The following is a 25,295-nucleotide window of genomic DNA, read 5'->3' as shown; positions in this document are numbered from 1 at the left end:
GAACTCACCAAAACATCTCAGTAGCACCTTATCTAAATGTTATATTTCATATATGGAGATTCATATTTATTTATGTATTGCATGCATTTCTACATTTTATTTCCTATTTTGTTTATTCATCCCAGTATCTTTCTTTCTTATGTGTGGAATTCTACAAGGCGAGCACACACACACACACACACACACACACACACACACCTACACACACACACACACACACTTACATTTAGTCATTTAGCTGACGCTTTTATCCAAAGCGACTTACAAGTTCTGTACGACAAGACAGCAAGAAGGGTACAACTCTATCAGCTGAGTAACAATGTTCATCAAAGTGTTGCGTGTTACAGTGTAGGTTAGTTTATTAGGACAAGTGCATGACAGTAAGGTTAGTCACGGTTAGATTTTTTTCTTTTTTTTTTTCTTTTTTTTCTTTTTAATCATTTCAGATAATGGTTGAAGAGTGAGTCTTTAGTCGACGGCGAAAGATTGGACGGGGATTCGGCTGTCCTAACTGGGATGGGTAGTTCACACGCACACGCACACGCACACGCACACGCACACACACACACACACACACACACACACACACACACTCACTCTTAGTCATTTAGCTGACGCTTTTATCCAAAGCGACTTACAAGTTCTGTACGACAAGACAGCAAGAAGGGTACAACTCTATCAGCTGAGTAACAATGTTCATCAAAGTGTTGCGTGTTACAGTGTAGGTTAGTTTATTAGGACAAGTGCATGACAGTAAGGTTAGTCATGGTTAGATCTTTTTTTTCTTTTTTTTTTTATCATTTCAGATAATGGTTGAAGAAGTGAGTCTTTAGTCGACGGCGAAAGATTGGACGGGATTCGGCTGTCCTAACTGGGATGGGTAGTACACACACACACACACACACACACACACACACACACACACACACACACACACACACACACACACACACACACACACACACACACACACACACACACACACACACACACACACACACACACACACACACACACACACACACACACACACACACACACACACACACACACACACACACACACACACACACACACACACACACACACACACACACACACACACACACACACACACACACACACACACACACACACACACACACACACACACACACACACACACACACACACACACACACACACACACACACACACACACACACACACACACACACACACACACACACACACACACACACACACACACACACACACACACACACACACACACACACACACACACACACACACACACACACACACACACACACACACACACACATCGAAGTAAAAAAAAAGATTTTTATTTTAATTTTATTTTTTATATAAACTTCGCTTTTTTTTTAATGTTCGAAGCTTGTGCCATCGAACGAAGCTTCGAAGTATTTAAGACAGCCCTAACTATAACGTTAGCTCCCAGTCCCAGAACGGTAGCCAGTTACCCCACACCATCCAGGTACTACTATAACGTTAGCTCCCAGTCCCAGAACGATAGCCACGTAACCCTCTGCTGGCGCGTGCTGTGCACTACAATCAACTCAGTGTCAGTGTAATAGCAGTCTGTGACGTCACGGTATTGAGAATCATACCGGCGGGATCTCGAAATACCCTGGTATACCGTCATACCGCCCAAGCCTACTGTAGGCTACTTTGCTTCCTAGATTAGGTACTATATTTTGATTGAAACGGACCGAGTCCCAACTTTTCAAGGGGACCATGGTTCGGTTGTTTGGTCCTCAAAATAGTTCGGTTTGTGTTCACACCTCTACAAATGAAACGGACTATTGATTTAAAGTGGACCAAACAGAGTAGGTGTGAACGCGCCCTTAATGTTTAAGGTCTCTCTTGAGGCCTACTTGCTCTGACAAAGTAGTTTTCTATACATGTTTTTTAATAATTTTTTTTACATTTATCTAGACATGGTTATAGGCATCATCTATGATCACATACAGATACTCAATAAAGATGAGAACATGTTTAATTAAATTGAGAAAAAGCGGACTAAAAACCAATTCATTAGGCAACAATAACTGAAATGGTAAAGTTGAAATATCCAACTTTAGTCAGTCCTCAGTCAGTTGGACTGTGTGCTTGTCGACCAAATTTTCAACAAAATAGTCACTCTACAAAATACAATAAAAATAATAACGTTTGCTTGTGCAGGACCATCTCTATCACTAGGACACGCTCTCTCTTTCCCGTTCTCACGTCTCGCTCTTTCTCGCTCCAATCAGAGCGCCAATGAGCGCTCCCTCTGCCTGCAGCTGATTCACTCAAGAACTCTGCTAAGGACTTTATGATTAAAAGTTTATAATAGGCTACCGGTACCAAGTCTTGTATGTGAAAGGACAACGTGTTAACTGCACGGGGTTTGCGCACTGTATCTGCTCCGTCTTTGTGAGCTATCCACTAAGGACATTGTGCGGATATCCGCCCGGCTTGGGGAAATTGTATGTACCTCTCCACTCTGCGCAGAATGGCTGGAACAACATCCCACATAGCCCTGCTGATGGATGACTGGGCTATTCCAGAGCCACCTGCAATAGGTGTCTGGAAGGAGCCAGGCGCCAGAACCTGGAGTGTTGACAGCAGTTTCACAATGCCAGGTATTGCATGGGATCTCTGGGTGGCTGGCTCGATTTCATCCAGTAGATCAAGGCTTGCTTGAGCTGGCAACCTGTATCTCGTATGATTTCGGTGCTGCTCAAATAAACAAATTATATTCTCGTTTGGAATATTCTCTCACGGGCACGCCTGGCATTACGATGCCTTCGTCTGGCAACGATTACTGCTGCCATGATCACCTGCACATGTGACGCTGGCAATGAAGCCCCTTTATAGATGCACTTAGTTACCACCAGATCTCTGAACCACTTTATCGCCTATATTTGATTTCATAACTATTATATTCTATTGTGCGTAACTTAGTTCATATTTCATTTAATGCATTGTAGTAGGTTCTATAGAGACATAATTCACCATGGTATTGTTTTGATGTGTTGATGGGGCAATGTCACTTTAAGGAGGTTGGTTTTGGGGTTGGGCTGAGAGGAGGTTTCATTGATAAATGTTTGATTACTACGAGCTGTCAGAAGCTAGCACGGCATAGTTCTGACAGCTGTCACTTGTGCTACTGCGAAATAAATGACACACGGCTTTGTGTTGTCAACTGCGTTTCTCTATTCCGACGATTTCTACAGCATTGTATTATCCATCTGTTAATGTCTGTCTGTCTGTCTGTATAATGTCGCACGGAAAAAGACCAAAGCAAATTCCTTATGTGAAAACTACTTGGCAATAAACACCTTTCTGATTCAGATTCTGACACGACACCCTCACGCAGGCAATTTGCTCCTGATTTGATACAGCGCTGTTGCCTCACGTAGATGTAAAATACGCTTCTCTGATCGCGAGTTGGCGGTCCTGACGGAAGAGGTCCAAACACATCTTGCCCAACTGAATGGCAAAAACAAAACACCTGCAGCCAGGAAACACATTTGGCATCTCATATCCCAGTCTGTGAGCGCCGTTGGAATATCCAGACGTGGCAGTTTGGATTGCCAACGGAGGTGGAATGACCTCAAAAGGAGGACCAAGGTGAAGGTCTCGTTCAATGCCTCCCAGGCAAGAAGAACGGGCGGAGGTCCTTCCCAAGAGAAGCCGCTAAACGGCTACGAGCAGACCGCGGAGCAGACGCTTGTGAGCGAACAGGTCACTGGGTTCGGAGGAGGGCATAGACACAGGCGAGTGCCTTCAGGACTGTGAAGGTATACGTTTCTTATGTTGTTATTATCATTTATTATTATTATTAGCCTACCATTTCCACAACAAAATGTCTTGTCTGAGCAACACGTTTTAATTTTACTTTTAAACTGGGGTTAGTTTGTCTGATATAAATGTGCCACAACTTTCTAGATCAGCCGATGGGGGTCACACTACCCCTGGAGGACACCCATCCCACCTCCAACCACCCGCCTTGGTGCCTGGTCCACCCCCCTCGCTGCTTGGCAACTGTGAGGTCATCGACCAACTCCTCTATGGCGAGCAACAGATGCAGACCTCCGCCCAAGTCCAGCTTGTCAGTACCCTGGCAAGTGTGAACGACAACCTCACCGGCCTGCGCTGGAGGCCAACCAATGTGGTCAGGTGTGAGAGGCCTGCACCAGATGTGTCGTCAGGGGAGGCTGGCCAGAGTGCCACTGCCACGCCACGCCGAAGCACCCTGAGAGGAACCAGGAAATAGATCCGGAATGAAGCAAGCGTCTGCTCCACGGCCTGCTCGTAGCTGTTTAGCGGGAGGCATTTGAATGAGACCTTCGCCTTGGTCCTCTTGAGGCCATTCCACTTCCGTTGCCAATCCAAACTGCCACGTTTGGATATCCCAATTGCGCTCAGACTGGGATAGGAGATGGCAAATGTGTTGCTTGGTTGCAGGTGTCGTGTTCTTGTTCAGTTGGGCAAGATGTGTTTGGACCTCATCAGTCAGGACCTCCAAGTCGTGATCTAGATGCCAAATGTGTTTATTTAGTTTATTTTGTCATTTAATTTGTTTGTCATCCACAAATAAAATATTTTGAGCAGACCTGTCCATATTGCGGAATAGGGGTGGACGGTATGGTCTAAAATTTATATCACGGTATAATTTGAAGCATAGACGGTAACGGTATTATATCACGGTATCAGTGTTTCTGTTAGAATAATTTTTTTTGCCTGATAGGCAGGCTATATAAAGAATGACATCCTCAAGACATGTAGATTTATAATATTTTAACTTAAAACTAGGCTACTTTTGCGTATAAAGTCATTATATTCCAAATAAAATAAGTCCAGAGTCGAGACTCCTGCTCCCATTGCAAACAGCGGGGCTGGATTTTGCTAGAAGCATATGTAGCTGCAGAGCCGCAGAGCGAATTGAATTGAATAAGAATTGAGACAAAGGTGCCACTCATCCTCAGCTTTAAGAATTGACAATTGTGTCAACAAATTGACACACAAAATGCTTAGAGACGATGGGGGTCAGAACGGCGCAAGGGTGGGGGGGCGCTGTTTGACGGGCCTGTGACCAGACCTGAAAGAGCCACTGGCTCTGCGGCTCTGCAGCTGCATGCTATTCGCAAATCCACTGCTGCAGCCGTCCTCCCGGCTCCCGCTGCTGCCGTCGTTATCATAACACTACACACATATCGTAATGTTTACAGCAAACTGTAGTTGATCACCAGGTATGTTTTATTAACGTAGAATAATTCATATAAGAAAAACGATAGGGAAATATCTTACCTTTCTCCACTGGTTAAAAATGCCAGGAACTGAAATTGAAACTTGCTGTGCGCCGCGGTGATATGTGTTTATTATGAAATGACAATTGCGTGTTGACACGCCCACTGCGCGAAGCCTCCTAAATAACTTTTTCTAGTTTGCACATATCTATTATCTATGACTAATTCGATCTATTTTTAGGGGCAAATGCGATTGAAATAGTCGCGCTGTGGTTACATGACGTCATTGCTATTTTAGAGCTGCTCTACCGGTTAAACGGTATAGTCAAAATCCATACCGTAGAGCAAATTAATACCGTTTATACCGTTTATACCGTCCACCCCTATTGCGGAATCTTTATACCGAATTTAGGCACTGTGCCAATGAAGATATTTTATAATTAACGAATATTTTGAGTGAGCAAGTTGTATTTAATGTTTATTTAGGATAATATAACCTGCATTATCATATACTCCAGAATACACTTTTCATTGGCCGTGTTTCCAGCTCCTCATGGAACAGACGGAACGCTATGAATTAAAAGTTTATTCTGTTTATTCTCATTTGCATAGAAAGGGGACATGTTCCGCCGATATTACCTCATTTAAATACGCGCTAATTGCGCCGGACGCAATGCTGACGGAACGCAGTTACCACCTCATTTCACCCGTTGCGCGTCCTGTGGATAGCAAACTGAGTTTCAGAGCTATTTGCCCCGGCTTTGCATCGGAAAAAAGCTGCGCAAACCCTTTGTGGATCCCGCCCTTGGTGTTTGGACCACGACCGTCTCCCTCCGACTGCATGTTGCAGAGACGTTGTGAGCGAGTGGGGGCAGGTTGCACAGAGAGGAGAGAAGACTTGCCATAGAGAGGAGAAATGTAAACACTGCCACAGCTTTACGGAGCATTTAATTTCAAACCTTTATTTCAACTCATAGGTTACCCTAATTTTACAGTGACGACGAACTTACAAAACAAGATGGAAATTTCATACATATAGATGCAATAAATAAGAATGGACAATAATATCGGCTAAGACTGTTACAAGGCGACACACAGTGGTCGGAGATCATACTTTTAAATGCAGCGAGAGAAGGAAGAACCTTCAGAGTCAGTCGGAGGGCATTCCAGGTGTTGGAAGCGTCAAAGGAAAAGGCAGTATTGTCTCATCCTATATCTCGTTTGAAAATATATCGATATACCGTAAAAAAGGCGATATACTGCCCAGCCCTAGCACACACATTCACATGCACACACGCACGCACGTGCACGCGCATAGACCTCCCCCACACACACACGCCTCCGCCCCCAGTCATAATACTGTAGCTACTGTATCTCTGTCAGAATACCTCCATTTGCCCCAGTGTCATGTTCCCTGCTATTAGAAACAATACAAGAGGCCATTTAAACCTGATCTCCGCCTGGGTCACCGCTCGCTTCCAGCTGCACCTGCTCTGGGAGCGGCTGCCAGCGCATTGTGTCCATGCAGAGTTATCTACCTCCCTTCTATGGCGTTAGCCACTGCTTCCATTGTGATAGGTTGGGGAGACGATATGCAGGGTGTTGATTTGGTTGGGGTGTTGCAGTGATTGGCGCTGCTCTGCTCTCTTGTGTTGGCACACTGTAACCCATAGGAAGGGTAAGGATTGCCTATGTAGCATAATCATATCCCAGCCGTCTCTAAAACTCTGTTTACACTTAACAGTAGCCCCTTTCGTGACTGTGATGCAACCCTTGGTTGAATATGCAGTCACTGGCTCCCACGTTACTAGCCATGTTAATGTGCGCCTCAAGCACTGCTTAAAAGGGGGGGGTGGGTCCAGAATATATCGGATATAAATTTCAAAGGTACCCGCCGTTGCATTAGGGTTTCACACACACACACGCGGCGGGGTTTGAAAGCTCGGCGTTGCTAATAAACATTTAAAATATTTTTTATAAACTGGTCAACACTGCTCAAAACGGCTGTATTTCCGGCGTTGGGTGCATGATGCGCTGTGATGGCGCACCAGGCAGCCAAATACGGAAATACAGTTTTGAGCAGTGTTGACCAGTTTATAAAAAATATTTTTATAATTATTTGATGCTGTAAATTGTACAAGGAACTCTTTAACCTGGTGCATTATTATAAATGTTAAGAATACGTACGTTAAGAATTAGCCACAAAACAGTTAGAATAATGTACATTCATCTAAGGGTTAAAAATAACTTATGTTTTCCTGACCAAATGGATCTTCATTTGAAATAAAATCCCAGATCAATCTTTACAAATCTATGTATACAAATATATATATTAGCCACAAAGCAGTTCGATTAATATACATTTTATTTAACATGACCAACAGTCGACACTATATATATATTGTGTTGACTACTTTTTTTCTTTTGTATTTTTTGTATTATTTTTTAAACATAACATACAATTAGACATACAAGCATTAACAGTAAACATCCAATGAAATCACCATTTAAATAAATGTAGTATACGAGATATACACCTAATACTTGCTATCTAATACCCTACATACATATGCTCTCGCTCGCCCACCCCCCCCGGACCCCCACTTGGATAATCCATCCATTATCATTCGTTCCTAACCAGGCACTACCATTCATATGCTATCTTTTATTCTCTCCACCACTTCTAACCAGATTGCAATTTTGGCTTCACTGACACCTAAAATTCTTGCTGTAGATATTTCTAGATAGATCACATCGAGATATGTAAGAACCCATACCTTACGACACATTTTTTCCGGTTGAAACCATCGTGATGCTATCAGCTTTTTAGCCGCTGTGAGACCAGATAAAACTAATCTCTTTAGCTGTATAGGGGCTGCAAACTGAAAAACATCATTCAACAGCAATATAGAGGGGTGTACAGGTATGTTCAGAAATAAGAAATTTGATAATTGCTGGGCCACTTCTTGTGTTCACTACTGTAGTGTATTGGTATATATTTGCATACATACATTTTTGATCTGGGATTTTATTTCAAATGAAGATCCATTTGAATCAGGAAAACATTTATTTTTAACCCAGCTCTAGATCTCCCAGGCCAGGAGTTTGTATTCGGGTCAGACTCGCCTTGTGATCAGAACGCTACGTATTCTGGACACAATCTGGCTACAATTCCCATTTTTATTTATATAAACTTTTTCTCCTTATTGTCTATTTTTCTCCCATCCCAATTTTCGCTGTTTCCAATTCTCCCCTCCCCTGTCTTGAACGTTGCTCGCATATGCCCCCCACAGGTCGGTCGTAGGGAGGATGGAAGCCTTGCATCACGTGTCCCCTCCGATACACGAGGAGGCAGCCTGTCGCATCTTTTCACCTGCCAGCGCGGACTCTCATTGGCGTGTAGGAGGCTCACACTACCCCCGATACTTCCTGTCTCTGCTGTGCAGGCGTCCCCCAACAGACCTGTAGGAGTCGCTGTTCACAACGACCAGACTACCACCCTTCGACTTCCCACCTGCTAACTCTGCCAATTGAGTTAGTATGACGGCCGGCCCAAGCCGGAGGCAACGCCGAAACAGCCGGATTTGAACCCGGTGTCTCTTGCGTTGGTGACGAGCGCAATGTCCGCTGCGCCACCCAGCCGCCTTTTCTGGCTACAATTCTCATAATAAAAACATGTGAGGAAACTGAGAGGAGTAGGAAAGGATACGTGGGCAGAGGTTGAAATGTATACGACCACGACTCTTTATCCAACACGTTCAGGTCGAAAATCATATGAAATGTAACCAGGGTGTGTCTGTATACTTAACTAGTGATGAAATGAAGATTGCACTCTTGAGAGAGAACCAGTTGGCTAAAAGGTAAAGCTATTCAAAGTCCTTGTTACTGATCAGGTTTTGGTGGATAGCCAAAACAATTACCGTATGCAGTTGACGGATAGCCAAACGGTATTGGCAATTCTTAGTCAAACAGTATTTAATTGGCTGACCCTATCCTTGTTTTTTGAAACATCTAAAGCCTACATAGACGAAGGTTCGCCTGGACATATTTTCTGCCAATTCTGAAATTATTCTTTAGGTCCGTATCAGGTGTTATACATTTTATAATTCAGGGGAACCTACCCTTTATTTCTGGTGCAGTATAAAGTCATCACCATCATACATTACCTTTTGTGTGAACATATGATCTTAAAAACCCATTGGGCGCCCTCATGGCGCACCGCATAGTGCCTCGCACACCTACACGGCGTCCCGGGTTCGCCTCCCACTCTCGGTGACATTTGTTGCATGTCTTCCCCACATCTTCTCCCGTTCATCCTCTCCTCCTCTGTCGGTCATGACTGACCATGAAAAAAAAAAAAAGCAATGAATGCTAAAAAACAAATCTATTAAAAAATTAAAAACGCCCATTGAGAAAAACGTGTGTTTTGTTGAATGACTATTATTTTACCAGAGAATTATAGTTTTTTCAACATGGAAAGTTGTATTTAGGTGTTTTGAACCTCTATGTGAAATTTGGTGTAAATACACCCTTTCCTCAGTGAGTGACAGGCTTTTATTTGGATGTTGTTCTGGGCACTTTTTAGCAGACAATGTGAAATTTTGTTTTGCCTTCAAATTTGGACCAATATCTCCCTGTAATTTATTTTAGATACAGGCGATTTTCAAAACTGTTGTGTTCCTCTCATCTAGTCCCAACGCGGTGGGGAGCGTGGAGACCCTGGACGACCAGACGGAGACTGAGTCTGTGGTCTCCTTCAGGAGGGAGAGGCCTCGCCACAGAGAAGGCATGGAGCAACACGGTAATGCACCACATCCAACAGGATACTGTACAGTAGTTTTGAGCCAAGAGTTCAGATCTCCGCGGCGCCTGAGGAGCTAATGACTTCCTCGCTTACTTCCAATAAGTGGGGCGGCGTGGCTCAGTGGTAGAGGGGGTCGTCCAATGATCGAAGGGTTAGTGGTTCGAATCCCGCTCAAGCCCATGTCCATCCCACTGCCGTTGTGTCCTTGGGCAAGACACTTAACCTACTTGCCTCGTATGAATGTGTATGCCAGCGTTTCCGTTAGCCGGTAATTACCGGTATTTGACCGGCAAAATCTGTTGAAGTCCGACATATTTAATCTCTCCGGTCTTAATGTCCGGTGAAAATAATTCCCTGAGTCTAAGCACAATTTGATTATTTGAATTGTATTAAAATAGGCTAAAATTAAATAGCCTATGCGATGAACGAAACAATCATTACATGATTTGTTTCATCGTTGCTTCTAATAATGACAACGACGTTGTCAGCGAGAGCTTAGTGCTGGGTGTGCGAACTTTTGTGAAGCTGCAGAGCCGGAGCAACAGCAGCACAATGCAGTACTCCAGCAGTACTCCAATTCAGCCATTTTCAATTCAATGTTGGGTGGGGGGCGCTGTTGTGTGGTTCCCAGAAAAGAGCCAATAACAGCTGAATCTGCTGCTCTGCAGCGCCATACTCTCGCAAATAAGTCATTGGGAGGTGGAGAGAGAGAGTCTCACGCAGACCCACGATAATGTTGCCGTCTCTCTCTGCCAAATTTCTCAGTTCTTCGCTTGATATAATTAATACAAATGTCCAATATAACGGAATTCGTTAGCTCATAAAAATGTGATTATAACAGACTGTTGTTTATTAATGTCGGGCGACTGCCCACAGACACCTATTTGATTTAAAGTCGGCAGCAGCACGGGTCTCGGGACTTATTTTATTTGGAATATAATGACTTTATACGCAAAAGTAGCCTAGTTTTAAGTAAAAATATTATAAATCTACATGCCTTGATGATGTCATTCTTTTGTTTTGTTGTCATTCTTTTGCCTATCAATTGTTTTTAAGCTCAATAAACTCTGACCGGAATGTCTCTCATTTGACCGGTAGATTGAAATCTACCGGACGCTCAGGCCGGCAACAATCTTTTCTAACGGAAACCCTGGTGTATGCATGTGAATGAATGTTGGTGGTGGTCGGAGGGGCCGTAGGCAATGATTATTCGCCACCGGTATGACTGTGTATGAACGAATAATGGACTCTGTAAGCGCTCTGGGGTCACTGGGGTGTCATGAAGAGCGCTATATAAATCCAATCCATTATTATTATATAGGATGATGAGTGTCGTCCATAAAGAGTTTGGAAAACGGTTTCCCAGACAAAACCCAGTGCTGTCTCGACAACCCATCCTCTTATATTTCTACAGGGTATCTGCGGTGTATTAAAACGTCTAAAAAAGTATAAAATTCATAATTCTCAATTTAAGGTATTAAAAAGTCTTAATTTTCATCTGCACAGGTATACAATTTTCTGGGGGCAGCCTGGCTGTCGGGAGATGACATACTTGTCAATGTTTTTGTGTTCAAGTAGTTTTTTCCAGTGCTACCGGGAGCTTGTATGGAACACAAGAGGATTTAAATTGGCGCGCAAGAATTTAAATTGGCGCGCAAGGTGCCCCCCTGTTCAGTGTTGCTATGTTTTTATTCGTTTTTTTTGCTAGTTTTTTTGCTAATCTCTTTAGCTGTATAGGGGCTCCATACTGAAAAACATCATTCAACAGCAATATAGAGGGGTGTACAGGTATGTTCAGAAATAAGAAATTTGATAATTGCTGGGCCACTTCTTGTGTTGACTACTGTAGTGTATTGGTATATATTTGCATACATACATTTTTGATCTGAGATTTTATTTCAAATGAAGATCCATTTGAATCAGGAAAACATTTATTTTTAACCCATACAGGATACAAATTCTGGTGTGGTTGGCACTAGTGCACTGCAACCTTGCCCATGCCCGACGGGGCCCGGCCCGGCGGGTTCGGGCTGGGTAGGGCTTTTTTTTTAATAAATAATTCGTGCTCGGCCGGGCCCGGGCACCGCCGTTTTTTTTTTATTTTTTTATTTTAATATATAAATTGCGTTTTTTTTTTCTTTTTTTTTCATATAACTAGGGTTATATGATAACCTTCGTTTTAAGATTCGCTTTCTCTTTTGCGCCAGAGAAACATTTGGATGTAATTACTGCAGCGTGCTGAGAGAACTCGGGGGACAAGTTCAATTCGATTGGTTGTGTTGGAATATAGCCAGTTGGCGAACGTTTTAATTTGTTCTTGGGATGTATGTAGCCGGTTTTGTTAACAGTGTTCAACGCGTTGCTGACGTCTGGTGAGTGATGTTTACTATTTGCTGGGTCGCGACTGCTACTTGTTTTGTTGTGATTTTCATTACGTTGCTCTGCTCGAAATCTGATTTCTGTTTTCTGTTCGTTTGTTTGACTGAGTAGGCTATTGTGTGTCGTGTGTGTGTGTGTGTGTGTGTGTGCGTGTGTCAAAGAAGATTCTATAGCCTTCAATACGTTTTACGAGGCTGATGTGTGACAGTGTGAGTCGGTCTATATAAGCGAGCACTGGGAGAGACGGCATTGCGAAACAGGCTATGTAAATGCTTCTTAGTTTTGTTTATTTATTACGTTCATATAAAACCGTGTTTCGAATATTTAAAACAAATACAAAAAAAATTATATTTTAATAATAATAATAATAATAATAATTTTTTTCTGGTTTTCACGCGGGCTAGGGCTTAAAATATTATTTACAGTCAGGCTTATTTTCGGGCAGGGCCTGAAGTTCAAGGGCTCGGGCAGGGCTCGGGCTTTATTTCAAGGCCCTTGCAGACCACTAGTTGGCACAACATCTCTCACCAGGTTTGAATCATATCCCAACAGAGTGAAAAGAAACATTGTCGCCACCACAGTAATATCTGAGAGAGCCAAGGAGCTGACATCACCAACACCAGGTACAGTGAATGCTAGGAGAGCTGGATGCCTTTGCTGTGCTCGCAGTCACTCGTTGGAGGAGTGCAAACAACTGCAGGAGAAGAGGCACAAGGAGAAAATGTACTTTCTGAGGGAAAAGGGAGTTTGCTTTGCATGCTTATGTGTTGGTCACATGAGCAGAGATTGCGAAAGGCGCTTGATATGCAAAGTATGTGGTCACCCCACCCTGCTTCACATCAAAAGGCAACCATCTTCTCCAGAACAGTTAAAAGAACCATCCAATAATCAACCAACTTCACTGCAAACATGTGGACATACAGGGGCCGGTAAGGACCGGTGTGTATTAGCCATTCTCCCTGTGAATGTGAAAGCAGCAAACGGAAACATAGTACAAACATACGCCTTCTTAGACCCTGGTAGCTCAGCCACATTCTGCTCCGAACATCTAATGCAGAGGCTGAATATCACAGGCAGAAGAACCACCTTCCTGCTGAGCACCATGGGGCAAGAGACAGTTGTTCCAGCTTACTCCTTGACTGGGTTGGAGGTAGCTGATTTAGACGGCAATGACTTTCATGTTCTTCCGGAAGTTCTCACACAGAAGAAAATGCCAGTCATGGCTGAGAACATGGTGACACCTGAAGAACTGTCGAAATGGTCATATTTGTCCAACGTACACATCCCACGCCTAAAGGAAAATGTCGACCTGTTGATTGGAACCAACACTCCCAAGATATTGGAACCTTGGGAGGTCATCAACAGTCACGGGAATGGCCCGTATGCTATAAGGCAGGGTTAGAAATTAAAAAAAATTTTCAAGGGCTTTTTTTGCCCCCCTTAATTGCTTTTCGGGGGCTTTTTTGTGTGTTTCGGGGGCACTGAATTTTTATGATAAACGGTTATTAAACATCCTTATCATTTAAAAAATACAACTCAATTAATGACCTCAAACAGTTAACTTCATTTGATTATTTTATTCACATTCACAACACAGCTCATGTTGTGGATACATATAAAACCAACCTATACAAAAGATAAGCATACTGCAAAAAAAAGATTTGCTATAAGGGTTGTACATCATGCTTGCTGAGATCATACCAATTGTTTTTGTTAAAAGTAAAAATCTGAAATTTGGTTAAATTAAATTAAACAGATGTAACAGCCTGAACAACAGAGAGGTAACAGCCTTACATAATTAATAAATCAAATCAAGAGCATGAGGCATCTTGGGGGCCATAAGGCTTAATGTTGGGCCTCCTCGCCCTATCTCCTGCCTTGAACCACTTCGCAATGGCAGGCTCCAAGTTCATCTCCCCCTCAGGTGGGCCCTCAAGGTAAATGACCATCAAATGGTCTAGTGTGGATGTCTCCAGCCTGTTTCGCCAGTCATTTTTAACCCGGTTCATGAGGGAAAAAGATCTCTCCACTTTGGCTGTTGCCAGTGGAAGAACCTCGATTATTTCGAAGAGGTGAATGATATTTTTGAACTCATCTTTCCAGGTTCCAAACAACCTTGACCGCCAGTTGACCTGTGCATATTTTTTCAGCATTTTTTTTAGCCGTGCCCACTCAGCCATTGCTGTGTTGATCTCACAGCCTTTCGGGGTTACGATATCTTTGAAATGCTGGAGTAAAAGCCATACTTCATCATCTCCATAGCCAGCTAGGTCCTGGTCCTCTGGCCAGTTGCTGGGATCCACTGTGCACATGGCACTCAGTACCTTGCCTGAGAATGTGGCAAACCTTTCCTCCAGACGACATAGGACTGGCTTGATCAGCGCCTCAAGAGAGTTATCAAATGCAACTTTTTGTTCTGGGTTAGTTAATTTAACTCCCCTGTATGCTCCCATTCTGCACTCCCCTCTCACTGATCTCAGCCTGTGGCCATTGGACTTTGGCATGTCTTTCAATATTTCAGAAGATGCCATGACTGCATTGACTACTTCTGTCAGTGTCACATTGTCTCTCTGGAACAGGAGGGAAAGGCGTGATAGCTCTTCTAATATGTCCAAGTAAAGGCCCACGTGAAGGATGAACTTGAAAGAAGTGATCTTCTTCAGCCAACCTCTGGCTTTTGCTGCATCAGGTTTCTTGATGTCTAGACGGTGTTCGCTTCCAATTTCACTGAGATGTGCCACCACTGTTGGATAGTTTCTTTCGAGTGCCACAAGCGCTCTGCGTCGGTGGTCCACCCATCGAGTGCCCTCTACTTTGGCTGGCATTAGAATGGACTCTTCCAGTATGGCAGCCATTTCACCAAGTTCACGAACACGTTTTGGAGACGTTCGATAGAATGTGGCATATGATGACAAAAAGCCATCAATCTGAAAAACAAGAAAATCATTCACTTTATTTTTGTCTGAGTCTCCAGAAAGATTTTTTTATTTACTCTGGTTGCAGTTACAGTCATAAAGAAACTATTACATTTGTTGAACAAAATTAAATGAAATTGATGCCAAAAATATACTAAATTAATGTAATGCCAAATTCCATATACTAAATTAATAATGATTTAAATTTAAATTATTATATTGTTATATTATTATTAAAATAACGTTTATAACTACTACAAACCTCGTTGAAGTAACTGTCTTTAAATGCATCCTTGCAGGCCAATTCTAGACGATGTGCAACGCAATGGATTCCCATCAGCCAAGGCATGTCACAGGAAAGTTGAGCAAAGACACCATGATGTTTTCCAAAGTTTGTCGCAGCTCCATCGGCACCAAATCCAATTAGATTTTCCTTCCATCTTGGAATGCCTTTCGACACCATGACGGAGTTTATGCAATCAAGGATTCCGCTTGCTGTTGTGTTCGCTGCTTCTGCAATTCTATCAAAAAGGGACAAGACATATGACCCACACTGTAAAAACTGAGCGTCATCTGGTCACTTTTAAACTATCAGCTAATTGTATTAAACTAAAACTGTGTAAAATGCAATTAATAAATGGTTCAAATTCATTGAATTCAGCTCGATTCGATTTCAAAACTGTCGTTTTTATTATGTATATGTTAATACTTATTTAATAAATATGAATGAACCCCAATCCCAGTGTTCTTACTTATTATTGAACGTATTATTTTCCCAAATACCGCGCAACCAATGAATGAGTCTATCGAGAGAGAGAGAGAGAGAGAGAGAGAGAGAGAGAGAGAGAGAGAGAGAGAGAGAGAGAGAGAGAGAGAGAGAGAGAGAGAGAGAGAGAGAGAGAGAGAGAGAGAGAGAGAGAGAGAGAGAGAGAGAGAGAGAGAGAGAGAGAGAGGAGAGGATGGAGAAGAGAGAGAGAAGATGAGGAGAAGGATGAGAGAGATAGAGAGAGAGAGAGAGAGAGAGAGAGAGAGAGAGAGAGAGAGAGAGAGAGAGAGAGAGAGAGAGAGGAGAGAGAGAGAGAGAGAGAGAGAGAGAGAGAGAGAGAGAGAGAGAGAGAGAGGAGAGAGAGAGAGAGAGAGAGAGAGAGAGAGAGAGAGAGAGAGAGAGAGAGAGAGAGACTTATTAAATAATTATTAGTAACCTATAGGCTACATAATAAAAAAATACTGCTATTTGAAATCGAATTGAGCTGAATTCAATTAATTTGAACCATTTATGAATTGCATTTTATACAGTTTTGGTTGAATAAAATTAGCTGACAGCCTGATATAAAATGACCAGATGACGCTCGCTCAGTTTTTACAGTGTGTTGCCTGCGTCGCTCGCTTAAAAATACCTAATAATACAGTAACTTAGTATCGAGTTTAGACATTTGTCTTGAATATTTTTCTTACCCGAGAAATTTCATTGATGGAATTCCTTTATCCATGAACTTGGCATACACCACCTCCTTTTCACAGCTCGTCTGTCTGTGCTGCCATCCACCAGAATGCTGACATATCTGGCTGATGTGATCTCCTCGGTCATCTGACTTTGTATGTCCTCAGCCAGGAATTGCGTGAAGACTTGTGCCTGTTTGTCGTTTGCATAAGTTCCCCCCAAATCTACTCCATGCCTTTTCTCAAGGGTGATCAGGGATGGGAAGTACGTGAACGGCAGCTCTTGTTTTGCTAGGTGGTACGTTATGTCAAATAAACTTGACCATTTTGCTTAACAGGTCAGCAATTCATTTTCATAACTGACTGGACGATGGGCTCGTTGCGTTTCAGTTTGTTCGTCCACGCTTCTGTGAACAACATAAACACGGAAAACAATCATCAAAAACTGTATAAAGCACAATTACGCCTGCGGCCTGTCCAAAACGTGGTACTAAACGTGGCCTATTGCAATGACGTTACCTAAGTTAGCAAAGAAACCCGCTAACGTTAACGTTCAAGCAAATTAACATACAAATTATAAAAATTGTCGACACTTACCATATGCCATGTTGTGACCGCGGCTGTCTTGGTGGCGCAAAGCGCTGTATTTCTTGACTGTCGTAGTCCCGCGGACAAAAAGATCAACACACGCACCTCGGACATTAGCCGTGTTTGCAGCTGGAGTCTCACGACACGCTTTACAATAAATAATATGTTGGCCTGTAGCATCCTCCTCAACCCCTAACCAGTCTAATCCCCACGACTCCACCGTACTCCGCTTTACATTTTTTAATTTGAGGACCTGGGCCCCGGGAATCTGCTTCTCAGACTCTGTTTCCTTGTTTTTATAGTTTAATAAAAAACGCTCCATCTTGTCTGTCTCTTCAAAATGCCAGCTTCTCACCTGCCAAAGATGAGAGGGGGAGGAGTGACGTCGACATCGGCCTCGGATCAAAAGCTAGTGTGCGCACGGCACAGGGGTGAACTTGGGTGTCACAGCTGGGACTCGGAGCGTTGCGTCAACTTGCGTGTTTGCAATGGAGGAGAAGTTTGGTTCACTTGTAAATAAAAATAAACTATTCACGTAAATGAAACAAAACGTAATGTTAATGTCTCCATATAATATATAATAATATAATATATATATAATTAGTAAACTGTCGGGGGCATTTGGTGCCCCCCTTAAATTATTTTCAAGGGCATTTTGTCCATTTTCAAGGGCATTTTGCCCCGAGCCCCCGTTAATTTCGAACCCTGCTATAAGGACAGTGCTGGAATGGGTCGTTAATGGTCCACTGAATGGAAACAGTGGTGTTGTGGAGTCAGAGTTTCCCTCTGCTACAGTGAACAGGATCTCGGTGTGCAGACGGGAAGAAATGCTGGCCAATCAGGACAAACACGACTTCAAATAAGTAGCTGTGAAGGAGAAGGAAGTGTCCAGAGAAGACCTAAGCCATCTGGAAAAATTTGAAAGTTCAGCAGTGCTTCAGGAGGAGAGGTACGGCTTGAAATTACCTTTTAACAAGGAGGTCTGTCTGCCCAACAATGTGGGAGTGACTAGGCTGCATACAGCGTTTGAAGATAGCCTCTTGAGAGTTGTAGGAAGATTGAGCAGAGGATTAACACCAGAGGAAGCTAAACCGCCACTTATTCTCTCCAAGGACCAGCATGTTTCAATGCTCATTCGCGAGCATGTACACCAGAATCGGAGACATGGTGGAAGGACTCAACACAATGTTCAAAGTGAGGAAGAAATGTTGGATCACCAACGCCCATGCAGCTGAGAAGATCATCGCTGAATGCAGCTTTTGCAAACACTACAGTGATGGTGCAGTGGAGCAAAAGATGGCGGATCTTCCAGCAGACAGAATCCTTCCTGACCTACCAGCTTTTACTACCAACACAGGGGTAGATGAAGGAAGAGGAAACGGGAAAGGAGGAGGAACAGGAAGTCGAAGAACCAGGAAAGGAGGAGGAGCCAGGAGTGCTAACTCGCTTCAGAGAGGAACCGGTGGCATTCATGGGTGACATTCAAGCCATGTTCCACCAGGTGAAGGTCGCTGAGGAAGACAGTGATTTTCTGTGCTTTCTCTGGGACAAGAGGAAAAGGAGTTTGGCAGCTGGAGATATTGTGGTCATCATAGACTCTTCGTGGGTCCTGGCCACTTGGCAGGGTTCTGGAGGTCTTTCCAGACGAACAAGGTCTGGTGCGTTCTGTAAACTTGCAGACTAAAAGTAGCACCATTGTAAGGCCAGTGACAACTGTGTTTGGTTCATGAAGTGTAGATGCACTTAATCCATAACATGTTTTGGCTCTGGGCGGCTAGGTGGTGTAGTGGGCAAGGCACTCGCCACCAGTGTGGAGACGCTAGGATTCGCGTGTTCGAATCCAGCTCTCCACATTGTTTTCAGTTTAGCTGGTTGTCCGCAGTAATACACATTGGCCGTATTACGGGGAGGGAAAACTGAAGGGTGGGGATCGAACGTTGTGAACAAGCGACTCCTACAAGTCGGTTGGTGCGCCTGCGCAGTAGAATCAGGAAGTGTCGGGGGCAGCGTGAGCCTCCCACGCGTTACTCCTCGACACTGAGAGATCGAGCTGCGCAGGTGAAAAGATGCGACTGCTGTTACCTCAAGTACCGGAGGGGACTTGTGCTATGTATGACTTAGTCCACATTGCAGCCGGCTTGTGGGAGGCAAGAAACAGCGTTCGTGACAGGGGAGGGTTGAATTGGATGATACGAAATTGGGATGGGAGAAAATATAGAAAAAATGGGAGAAAAAGTGGATAAAAAAAAAAACATGTTTTGGCTCTTATTTGTTTATTTATTTTTTGAATTGTTATGTCTGCCTGCCTTAACAATTAGGGGCCGGTGTGTAACGGCCAAAATCGATTTAATGTGCAGTGGATTTATGTGACCAGGGGGTGGCACTTCTTTTATTTAAGCGTCAGGTACACCTGTATGAGGAGGAGTTTTGACCCGGAAAAGGGCAATGGTTTTTGACCGCACGCACGACGCAGATCACAGGTCGAAATGTTTTTATCTAATTAGTTATTGTGTTGATTATTATTGTATCAGTTTATGAAGACATCCTGTTTGACGGTGAGGGAAAATAAACACCATTTTCCCAGTAAAGCTGCCTGCACGTATCATTGGGACAAAGGACTGTTTTTGTATGAGACCAGGAGTAGAACGGCGCGTCAGCCAGTCTAGCTGCGGGATCAAAACTGCTCAGTAGCTCCGTATAGACGGGAGCTCCTTTAATACCGGGTGTCACTTTTCTTTCGCTCCGGGTTAGCTTTTCTGTTAGCCTGAAGCGAGGGCTTTACCCGATCGCCTGGAATACTTTTTGCGACGCCGAATTCAGTATGCAGTAAAGGAATATAGCATCAGCCAATGGACATATCCAGCTACCAGATGGCGATCAAATAACTGGGAAATTCTTTTTGGAATCCAACCGGCCACAGGTAAGAGCGATTTGACGTAACTTTCAGTCCAATCGTGCCTTGTTCTCATAGCCATCCACCCGGTCAGCGTATGATGTTGCAATAACGAATGCCGTTATTGGTAATCAATAATCAGAAACGACTTCCCCCGTCCCCCCCCTTTCATGCATTCATGGTGGAACATAATACCGATCATATGCATTTTGATTTCTAACTCTAGCTTGTGTAGGGCCGAAACGCCATCGATTTAACGTTATTAGCTTAGCGCCCTATAACTAGCTTTGCAGGAATTACCCTAGACCATTGCGGTATATAGTTCATATTCACGACGCTATAAAACGGGAACGTATTGATGAAAAAATTATTTCTTTATGGCATATTGAAGGGAAGGTTTATACTGTCAATTGACAATGACAATGGACACATAGCAATAATATAAAATATAGATTTAGCTCTACAAACAACCTCACGCACAGTGAAAACTTGTAATGAGTGGGATTAGACTGGCCCCAATGGCCCCGAATGTGTTAAAGAAGATCTTGTAGGCAGCATACAATACGTGTTTGTAACTGTTTTATCAAAGTAATACCCTCGGACGGCATTCTTTACAACATTTATGGCCACTTGGCTAATATACTGATGGCAGCATCACTGTCTCGCCCCTGATAATGATAATAATAATAAACCTCATTTTTATAGCACCTTTCATACAAGAATTGCAGCTCCAAGTAGGGCTGGGCGATATGGAAAAAAATCATATCGCGATAACGATATGATAATGTTATCATATTTCTCGATATCGATAATTATCTAATTGTGATAAGTATTAAAAAAAATATATATATTTTTTTAACAGATGTATGTTTATTTTGCAGCAATTCTTTGTCATTGCCGCCATCTTTAGTGTTACATCCCCTCACACTCCAGTTCTCAGGCTGCAGCTGGTTTAAAAGCGAAAGTAAACCGGCTTCTCTGCTGGCTATGGCTCCAGGGGAGTTGAACAGTTCTGGCTCTGCTAGTTTATTTTCGATCTTTTGGCGCTTTTTTGGTGGACAAACCACCGCACATGTGCACCGTGACTTGTGACTGGAGTCTAGTTCTGCTAGCACACATAGCCTACTGTGTACAGACTGTTTCAAACTGTATTTTAAATTAGAAAGCTAACAAAATAAATGGACAAGAGAAAAATAAATCTCAATTTGGTCAGTATTGTCATTTGGACAAGCAAAGCCATTACTTTAAGTTGCAGGCAAGAAAGACAAGTCTGTCCACTGTCTCTGGTTTTAAAACTGCCATGTTGCAGGTAAAAAAAAAAAAAATAAAATAAATCGATATTTTTTTCTTTCGATATTCCATATAGATTATTAAAATATATCGCGATATTTATCGTTATATCGCCCAGCCCTAGCTCCAAGTGCTTCACAGCAGTAAAAAAGACATAAAATGAGCACAGAATTGGCAGTCAAGAGCAATGCATGAAGTGGAGACATGAAATTAGCATAAAATAGACTAAGTCAAGTTAAGGCATAGAACACTGATCACACATGGGCGGCTGGGTGGCGCAGCGGACATTGCGCTCGTCACCAACGCAAGAGACACCGGGTTCGAATCCGGCTGTTTCGGCGTTGCCTCCGGCTTGGGCCGGCCGTCATACTAACTCAATTGGCAGAGTTAGCAGGTGGGAAGTCGAAGGGTGGTAGTCTGGTCGTTGTGAACAGCGACTCCTACAGGTCTGTTGGGGCGCCTGCACAGCAAAGTCAGGAAAAATGGCGGGGACAGTGTGAGCCTCCTACACGTTACACCTCACCAAAGGAGAGTCCGCGCTGGCAGGTGAAAAGATGCGACAGGCTGCCTCCACATGTATCGGAGGGGACATGTGATGCAAGGCTTCTATCCTCCCTACAACCGGCCAGTTGGGGGCATATGCGAGCAATGATCAGGGGAGGGGAGGGAGTATTGGCACGAGAGGTAAATTGGGATGGGGAGGAAAATCACAGAAAAAGGAGAAAAAGTAGATAAAAAAAGAACACTGATCACACACTAAAGAACACCCTCCTAGATATTGATACGATATTTTAGTGTTTGAAAAATAATACGATATTGTTGCACGCATACATGCAGGAAAGGAAGGTGTGGTTTGTAATCAGGACTTGGCATGCTGCTATCCTCCAAACAAATCTATAGTTTTCTTATGATCCTGGGAAGAAGAGAAGCAAAGTTTCAAGCATCGGCATTGAATTTCAGAGGAATGTTTGTTATTCACTCTGTGGAATTGCTGTGAGCACTTATCTCCACTATCAGGGGAATTCATTTGGCATATCTTCGCTCATTGTCTGACTCTCTTTGTCTCTGGGTCTGTTTCGATTAGATTTTACAACCAGTGTGGTTTATTGGTGCAACATATGTACATGTGCGTGTAATGCCAAAGCAGTGAGGTGGAGCATGAAAAATTAGACAAACAAACGATAATTTCAGCACTGGATATGAGTACATTTGTTGTTCAGCACTGGATACAAGTAACGATAGTTTTGCTCTTCTCCCTCGCTGTTTCCCGGTGACACAGGACCACGTATGAATGGCCAGAGCCGCCTGGAGCGCCACCTAGCGGGGTACGAGAGTTCTACCACGGTGCTGAGCAGCGAGCTGGACACCACCAGCTTCTGTGACTCTGAGGACGACGACACCATGAGCAGGTCAGGACTGATGATGTTAAAGTGTAAGCAGGGTATCTGCAGGGTATTGAACTAATAATTCACAATTTAAGGCCTTGAAGGGTATTCAAAAGTCTTAAATCTAATTTGCACAGGTATAAAAAATGTTGGGAGGTGAAATAATATTAACACTTTCTCCGCCAAGGACGCCTAAACTCGTCATTCCCCGCCATGCTCATTCTGCCAATGACGCCGTAACACGTCATTGAGATCAATATTTCAAAAATCTGTGATCGCAATCATATTTCTCCCCCGGAGACTTGAGATCTACTGTTGATCCCCTCTCAACTCTCCAACGGTTCAAGAGCGCCATCTGGTGTCCGATCGGCGGATCGCCCAAACCGGAAACCGGAAACGGAAACTGGTGCTCATCCAAATTCGGTCCGATCACTCGCTATAGGTCCCGGGACTCGAGCGCGACACAATGGATAGTGATCCGTTACCAATAACTCGATAAACAACATTATTTGGACCAGGCCCGGACTGGCCATCGAGAGCACCGGGAGTTTTCCCGGTGGCCTGGCCTGCACAGATAAAAAAAAATTATATTACATTTTTTTTTTTTTTTTTTTTTTTTTTTTTTTTATTTGCGCCAGGCCATTGTTTCTAGTTGTGGCGGCGGTGCGGCGCGATCGTTTTTAGATAACCAGGTGGGTGGGGAACAACCAGGATTTCACTGTCTGCGACAGAGTAGGAGAACTATCTGACTCTCTCTCCCTCACGCGGACACACACACACACAATGGAGCCGTGCTGCCGCTTGTGATTGGTGGAGGCAGGACCAGGCGATACAACTGATTGACAGCGGAGGCGGCGGATGGAATGGCAGATGGCACACTCCCAAAAGGAGTTGTTAAATCTGACATTACAAAAAACAATATGTGGTGGTTATGATTGGGGCTGAAGTTGAATAAACAATTTATGAAAGAGAGTCAAAATAATTCCAAGATAATTCAAAGATTACACACCTTTGCCACATTGGCTACAAATATAATCACTGCAAAGTTATCAAAAAAATAAGAATCTGATCAGACACAAGGGTTAAGTTGTTGTTCCCTTTCTAATTTCCTCCAAAACATCTAGTCTAGTTAATGTGATCAATATTATTTGACAATTGATGCTTTTTGTTGGAAATTTCAGTCAGTGAGCTCATACTTTGAGCTCATTTTATAGTTAAAATGATTGAGACAACGCAATCTTCTGTCTTCGTTGTGCATGCATGCGTGTGCTCACCACACGTGATACATGTGTCACTATTCTGGCAGTGGTTACTGTTATTATAGTATTGTAATGAAAGGTCTGTTATTTAATGTTTGTGTAAAGGGCTATTTTAACTGTTGATGGGTAGTGCATCAGTAAAGTGAATAAGGTATTGTGCTCTTGCCTTGTTTGAATAGGTGGAGAGAGTGGTTAACTGTATTATAATAGTAAATAAAAAAATATGTTGTGCTCTTGCTTTTTTATTTTTGAAGGTGGAGAGAGTACCATTGCTAGTGCCACAACAGTTTTATTTGAGGTTCATAACAGTACATTGTACTAAGCAATTGTTGGCTCATTAGTTTGTGATTCACATGCACTAAAATTCACCAGAATGCAGGAAATTAAGTCTTTGTAACAAACATTTTCCGGGTGGGGGACCCCCAGACCCCCCCGCTTAAAAAGTGGCCTGATTGGGGCTATATTTCGCGCTATATCTCCCGGTATGAATTATTTCCCCAGTCCGGCCCTGATTTGGACGTATATACTATTATACAACCTGGAGATGGATCGCATATTTCAACATCCCATAATAGGAATATTTTTGCTCCACGCTCATCGCCCAACGCTACGAGGAAGCTGCGGTGAGTTTCAGCGTTTTTGTTACCGTGTTCGATACAAACTGCTCTAATGATCACATCACCCACACTAGATGAATCATCTAACGTTGGCCACGGAATTATAAACGTAGATGGAGTAGACGGAGTAAAATAGTGCACATAAAGTGCAGACATATAAAATCCCATTTTTTTACAGTGCAATAAAATAGTTCTGGATTACTGTTCAACAGTTCAAAGTCGTCTTTACCTTCTCTGTTTGGTATCCACAGTTTAAAACCGGACAGTCTTCCCTCCTGTTTGATAAATATACAAAATGTTTTAGTATTCAAGTCGTTGTTTTTTGCGGGCCTACCGGGAGCTTGGTGCATCTGGCGAGATAATTTAAATTGTACAGCTGGCAGTTCAGTGTCACTATGTTTTTTTGCTAGTATGATTGTGAAATTGGTATAAAGTCTTGCTCCAAGTGGTATTAAAAAGTCTTAAAT

At 43.1% G+C, this 25,295-nt stretch overlaps 1 protein-coding gene across 2 annotated transcripts in view; it reads left to right on the top strand.

Moving 5' to 3' along the window:
* Positions 1-25,295, top strand: part of dvl2 (dishevelled segment polarity protein 2) — a 135,804-nt gene that overhangs the window by 69,765 nt on the left and 40,744 nt on the right. For both annotated transcript variants that reach the window (XM_084312303.1, XM_084312302.1), the window contains exons 4-5: positions 9,950-10,059; positions 22,847-22,976. In XM_084312303.1, the coding sequence (XP_084168429.1) occupies positions 9,950-10,059; positions 22,847-22,976 (240 nt within the window). The remainder of the gene's footprint in view (positions 1-9,949; positions 10,060-22,846; positions 22,977-25,295) is intronic.

This window comes from Notolepis coatsorum (genome assembly GCF_963971535.1).
Source record: "Notolepis coatsorum genome assembly, chromosome: 4".
Taxonomy (NCBI): Eukaryota; Metazoa; Chordata; class Actinopteri; order Aulopiformes; family Paralepididae; genus Notolepis; species Notolepis coatsorum.
This window is presented reverse-complemented; position numbering and strand designations above follow the sequence as displayed.